This window comes from Teleopsis dalmanni, chromosome X, assembly GCF_002237135.1.
Source record: "Teleopsis dalmanni isolate 2A chromosome X, ASM223713v2, whole genome shotgun sequence".
NCBI classification, from domain to species: domain Eukaryota; kingdom Metazoa; phylum Arthropoda; class Insecta; order Diptera; family Diopsidae; genus Teleopsis; species Teleopsis dalmanni.
The window spans coordinates 96,345,371-96,352,166 of record NC_051848.1 but is presented as its reverse complement, the minus strand read 5'-3'; the positions used below and the strand labels follow the sequence as shown (position 1 = coordinate 96,352,166).

Here is a 6,796-nt window from a genome sequence, read left to right as displayed (position 1 = left end):
TAATCTCCACTGCACTTATTATCGAAATATAAATGGACAAACTTCGATACTCATCTGAAAAACTGCGACTAGAAAATTTTCTTGACAGCAAAGTAGATACAAAACAGATTTTCTTTTATAGTTCTGATATATCCCATTGCGTGTCATATCAATAGCAATGTTCAAGCATCAATATTTAACAGAACAGCTGTAACAAGAAAATTTTTCTCTACAAAGTTAAGTCGTTTCGTAAAAAAGATAATCTTAAATTGATCAGTACACATATGTTCTTAACTTACTCATTGAAAAAATTGTATTTGTTAAATATTGATTTAATCTTATGTATAATCCTTATATACTAAAATTCTTCCAATTACTTATTACCATTTCCTGTAAGGCAGATGCAATTATAAATAAATATAAAAAAAAATATTGATCAGTACATACAGTACTCTTACATTTGCTATAGTTTCCTCTTCATCCACAAACCCACACGACTCCGGCTGAAGCTAGTGTTAAAGCAATGAGATGTATCAGAATTGATGTCGTAGTACAGGTGGGACTATTTGCCAAAGTTTGTTTAGCCATACTTAGATGTTTTTTTTAATTGCTGGCTTGGTCGTTGCAACTGGGATTCCAATTTCCGAGACATGAGTGTCAGGGAGCAGAGTGACTAGCCAGTTACCCGAGATATCACCATATTCAGGTACTTCTCTGAGCTGAACAGTGACACACTCGGCATTCTCGAACTGTTAAGGATGAAGCAGTAGTGCTTACTAGAGACTTAATAGCAGCTTGACTGTTCGAGAAAATTACGATATTTACATCGAGGATGTTCTTGCATAAGACCCATTTGTGTTATTATTTCTGCCTGAAAGACACAATAATTTGGTTGCCGAAGAAAGATGCTAAGACCTAATTTATGAGAAAAAATACTAACACTATTTTTATTTATTTTGGACTTGACAGTGTAAATGTCATCTATCGCAGAATCTATTCTATATATAGAGTTCAAACGTCCCTCTCCTAACGGGAGAAAAAAACAGTAGCTCTCTTCAGGGTACAAAAAAAAATACTTCACGTATAAAAAAAAACTTCTAATTCCCTTCGCTTTAATCTAAAATAAAAGAATTATTTTGTGTTTTATATATAGGAGTTAACTATATGATTTACATATATATACATATATATTTACAATGTTTAAATCTTTACAATGTTCAGTCAAAATTCTCTTAAAATCTCATTTAATAAAAATTATACATCCATAGAAAACATAATACGTTTTAGTTTTTTACAGTGTGTTAAACGTTATTGTTTTTTATATTAGGAATTTTGGTTAGCTTTCTTTAATTTAGCAATTTATATATTTCACATATATTCTTTCTTTAACATCACATTTTACATCAATTTTGAGTCCATTAGTGTTTTATTTGTTTTGTTTTATTTAAAATTTACTTTAAAGATATTTTCGATTAGTCTAAATATTGTCCATTTTTACTCACTACCTTCTGCCATTTATTGGGTAGACCCATTATTCCCTCTCTGTAGAAATCCGGTGTTTTATCTTTAAAATACTGATGCAGGTGTTTTTCGCAATCCTCTTCCGAAGACAATTTTATTCCTGAGAGAGAGTTTTGCAGAGATCGGAACAAATAAAAGTCTGACGGTGCAATGTCAGGACTATATGGTGGATGCATTAAAACTTCCCAGCCAAGATCTCTCAATTTCTGACGGGTCATTAAAGATGTGTGTGGCTTAGTGCTGTCATAATGAAACACAACGTGATTATTATCGATCAATTTCGGTCTCTTTTTCTCAATTTCTTCTTTCAATCGCAATAATTGTTGGCAGTACAGATTCGAATCAATCGTTTGACCAGGCCGTAGTAATTCGTAATGGATAATACCTTTGCAATCCCACCAAATACATAACATTAACTTCTTTTTCGTCAATTCTGGCTTTGGTAATGTTCCTCTTTCATCTGTTTCTGACCAAGAACGTTTACGTGTATCATATGTGATCCACTTTTCATCGCTTACTATCATTCGATTCAAAAATGGCTCAATTTCGTTCCGCTTCAACAGTGATTCGCATATAGAAATTCGGTTTATTAAACTTTTTTCACTCAGTTCATGGGGCACCCAGACATCGATTTTCTTTTTATAACCAGCTTTGTGTAAATGGTTTAGAACAGTATTGTGATTGATCTTTAATTCCCTAGCGATGTCATGACTGCTTATATGTCGGTCTATTTGAACTTTTTCCATAATTTCATCGACCTTATCTGTGATAGGTCGACCAGAGCGAGGAGCATTCTTCACATCTAAATTTCCCGAACGAAACCGTGCGAACCATTTTCTGGCAGTTGATTGCGAAAGAGCATCGTCACCGTATACAGCACAAATTTTTTCACACGCCTTCGACGCGTTCCACCTGTTATCAAAGTAAAATTGCAAGACATATCGAATTTTTTCCGAGATTTCACTCATCTTTGGTTTTTAATAACATTTGACATGAAGCCACCAATTACCTAAAGAATAATTAAAATGCATAAATAAACTGAATTCCAAAAAAATACATATTTACGTCTATACTTTGTATCACATTTATATCGATATGAAATTTTATTTAATAAGATTTTCCTTTGCAATCAGAAGCTATTCAAACGAGCTTGAAGAAATTTTTAGAGAATATTATACAATGTAGAAGGATAACATTAGGCTATGTTGTTGCAATTTGTTAAGTGGCTCTCTATGGCAAAAATACGTTTTTAAATCGTAAAACTTTTTGTTTAAATTATTTTCTATTTTGATAATTAATTAATGATAATTAAGAAAAAAAATTTAATTTTATTTAACTTAAAATATTTACCTAATATAGAAGGAACTTATTATTATAGATTAACAGTTAAAACTAACTATAATTAATTATTTCAATTATTCTACAGCTGGCTTATGATTTCGTTCTAATATAATACAATATCTGAATTTGTTAATGAACTTTCAGAATAAATTAACAAACCTCTAAGTAAGAACACAAAATTAAAGCACGGGTTTAGGTCAGTTGGATAATTAACACTGACTCTGACTTCAAATTTGGCAGGGCACAAGTTCAACTCTTGGTACTTACAGTCTCAAAAAATTATTTACAAATAATCAGATACAAAGAACTATTTTCAAAAGGCAAATACTTCAAACACCTAATTGAACATATAGAACGTCTATCTTCGTGATCGGTTCAGAGCGTAAATTAAACATCTAAATAAGGAAGAGCACATGTACAAAAAATTCAGTTACGATGAATTATGTAAATTAAAATGACAAAGCAATTTTGTTATATTTTGTGCTAAAAATAAATAATGTTGATTTTGTTCCAACTTTCATAGCTTAAGAACGAAACTTGTTAACATTTTTATTATGTTACGTTTAAACATAATATGATGTTACTTTACCAATAAAGCTAACCACAAGTGGTCTGACAGCAATTAAAGATTTCAGACTATGTATGCAAGACAGAAATATCTTTAAATATCCTAGGAGAGTGTGCTGCTTCTATACAATGTAGGAGAAAAATTTTCCACAAAGAATTGATTAACGAATTTGATTGGTCAAATATCCATCTGGGAAAGATTAAAGCTTTTCTGGGTACAGCTGAAGTGAAATTTTCAAACTCGCCAAATACTAATACTAATAGGTCTAAGTTAATTAACTTGTGGACATGCATTGTCCAACTAAATTGGACAACTTCAACCCTTCCAAGCATTTTGTGCTTAAGTTAACTAATATATGCACAGATATGCTAGAATAAACATATATCAATGTGCTAACAGAACCAAAAAAAGTAGTGAAATCTAATACAAAAATAATTTCACAAATACCACACCAAAAAAGTGTAAAAGCGCTATTCAACAGCTATAAAAATTAATTATTTTTTAAAAAATTAGTAATGGTACTTAACAGAAATGTTAATGGTTGAGTACTTCGACGGTAACGCTAGTTTGCAAAATAAACTAGCAATTCTTTGTTGCAGGATAAGAAGCATAACTTCCATAGAGCAGCAAAATTGTCAAAAAGTTAATAGTAACTCTTCGATTGAGCAGTAGAACACGGTTCTATAAACGTACGGTCGATCCGTTGATTGAGCGCGAGAGAAAGGAATGGATGCCTGTGATGGAGTCAAAACACTCAGAAGAAGGATGTGAAAGTTTGTTGTGCTTAAGTTGTTAAATTTGAGTTTCAACATTAAATGATATGCCGGCAATATACTGAAGGCATGGGCTAGCAGCCACGGAATTGATTATAGGCTCATGATGGTGAGAGCTCCAATTTTGAACTAGTTTTTATTTATATTTTTGTTCTAAACGATACATATCTTTGTGTCTTCTTATGACACATAGCTTTATGATTTATTTTTTTATATATTAAAGCTTTGACGTGAAATCGCACAACAGCCGGTACTACGGCCAGAAGAGTCCTATTGTACCAATTTCACAATTGATTACACAAAGCCTTTTAAAGTTTTGTGAACGAAGTCTAGAACTAAATCTAGAGAAGAGCTCTGAATCTGTTCTGGTGACAGAAATTCCACACGAAACCAGTTTCTTCTCTGGGTTATTAAAGTTGGACAAAGAATATGCATAGTAGTTTCATCATCTTCGAGGCATAATCTGCTCCGAATTAGCATATAATTTTAATTTATGACGGTGATATTTCAGGCCATAATGACCTGTAATGAAATCCGTTATCAACGTTAAATTACATTTTGAGAATTTAAGGACGTTTTTGTAGGAGTACGGTTTTATCAGTGCTTTGTCTAAGTCCTGAGAATTCTTCTGTCAGTACTCCAGCAACATATGATTTTCCTTCTTCTTAATAATTTGTTTTGTAGTGGCCCAATTTAACTCACAAAACGGTTGAGGGCCTGTGAAAGCAGTTTTTGATTCAGTTCTGGCTAACTTATCAGCTTGTTCATTTCCCAAAACTCCCCTGTGACCCGGAACCCAGTAAAGGATTACTTTATTCCGAGTCTCTAGTAATTGTAGATCATAACACTCAAGGACCTGTTACCTTTATGATACATATACATGTCTTCTGTTCTAATTAAGAACCCGTTTCAGTAACTGGTAAAAATATTTATGCAATAACTACTTTTGTTGGTCGTTAGAATTATCAATGCACATACTCATTTACCGTACTTATCCACTTCTTAAGTGATTTTAATCGTCCGTGGAGTGTGGTACAAGAAATTTGAATGCCTAGTGTGTGTGATTGGAAAATGGAAAGGAAATATAAATCCACAAATCTTCATATATGGGGAAACATAAAACAATTGCAATAGTAAACAAATAAACTCATTTTATATATATATTTAAAATATATGAAGGTTGAATTATTTTAAACGAACATAATTCTAAACAATGCTTTTGACTAGCTTAAAGGAAAATGTTAATTCCAAATAAATATATTTATTTATATTCATCCAAAAAAAAAACCATATCAAAACAAAACATGTAATTAGGAGAATCGTCAATTGCTTCTTTAATATTACCAGTTAATATACCAGATTATTGAAATGTTAAAACACGCAAACTAAATGATTCTTAATTTAAAAATGTAAGTAAATTAAACAATTAACATTTGTAATCGCAGATCAAACAACGCAAAAGATTGTCACGGCGTTTAAGAAATAAATACAAACTATCAAAAACAAAACAAAAACTGCTACAAAAAAAGAATGTGTGGTGTAGACTATTCAGTGAGTAGTAAAAATGCGTTAGTTAAAAGAGGACAAATAGCGAAACAAAATTTAAAGTGTATCCTGCTTGGCTATTTCTTTTGTAGAGCATTTCGAATCATTCACAATAACTGCCGTACAAATTCAAAATTTATTTGATAACGAATATTTTATTAAAAAAAGTCAATAAATTGCAGACACCATGTTTACCCCATTACGAGTACCTTTTCAGAATTCTTGATTTTTTTAACAGAGGCAAATTACATGTCTTTATATTTCTGTTTTTGGTTGCGTCATTACTGAATTAAAGGCTCAGTTAGACGGTAGGTAACGTAAGAAATTAATTCTAGGCGAAATGCACAACCAACCAAACTTATGTATTTGATATAAACGAAATAAACAAAGTACACAGTTTTTATTTATTTCGTTCCTATCAAGTACGCAGGTTTGGTTAGTTGTGCATTTCGCTTCGAATTAATTTCTTACGTTACCTACCGTCTAATTGAGCCTTAGACTTATTTTTGCTGTGAGTCGTTGTTTTTTCGAATTGCGTTATTTTGCGAATGCGAAATGCGATGGTTTTTTATTATTATTCAGAAAATTCTTGCTAACTTAGCAAGAGAGTCCAATTTTGAAGGGATGGATAAAGTGGACATAAATGAATTGCTAGCTCATAACCAAGAAATGTCTAATGAGGAATTGATGCAACTGGATTTGAAAATCGCTAACGAAGAACACAGCTCGCTAGATATAAGTAATTTAACTTCACAGCAAATTTCTAAAGCAATGAATCTAATTGACGAAGCAATGGAAATTTTTTCAAAAAACGATCCTGATAGCGAAAGAAATGCAAGTAATTTTATAATTTATTTATTTTTTATATCTATTTTTAATTTTTGGTTGAATTTCTAGTCTTTTTTATGTTTTTAAACGAATTAATAAAGTTTTATTTTTGCTATATTATTTAAATATTCTTCTTTTTTTAACATTTAAGGACTGAATGAAAAAACGGTAACGTATCTTCGATGTTTATATGATTTCCAATAGAAAATAGCAATTCCCTTTGCGTTGTTTCAATTTGAGT

General features: G+C 31.3%; 1 protein-coding gene across 1 annotated transcript; it reads right to left on the bottom strand.

The window, feature by feature from the left end:
* Positions 1–1,339: 1,339 nt before the first annotated feature.
* On the bottom strand, positions 1,340–5,560 carry LOC119689601 (histone-lysine N-methyltransferase SETMAR-like). The gene is made up of 2 exons (XM_038104466.1): positions 5,527–5,560; positions 1,340–2,509 (listed from the first exon to the last, which is right to left on the bottom strand). The coding sequence occupies exon 2, from the start codon at positions 2,466–2,468 to the stop codon at positions 1,452–1,454; it is 1,017 nt and encodes a 338-aa protein (XP_037960394.1). The 5' UTR covers positions 2,469–2,509; positions 5,527–5,560; the 3' UTR covers positions 1,340–1,451.
* Positions 5,561–6,796: the final 1,236 nt, after the last annotated feature.

Excerpts from the sequence above, each read along its gene's own strand:
- LOC119689601 (XM_038104466.1), bottom strand. The coding sequence starts at position 2,468 with ATGAGTGAAATCTCGGAAAAAATTCGATATGTCTTGCAATTTTACTTT.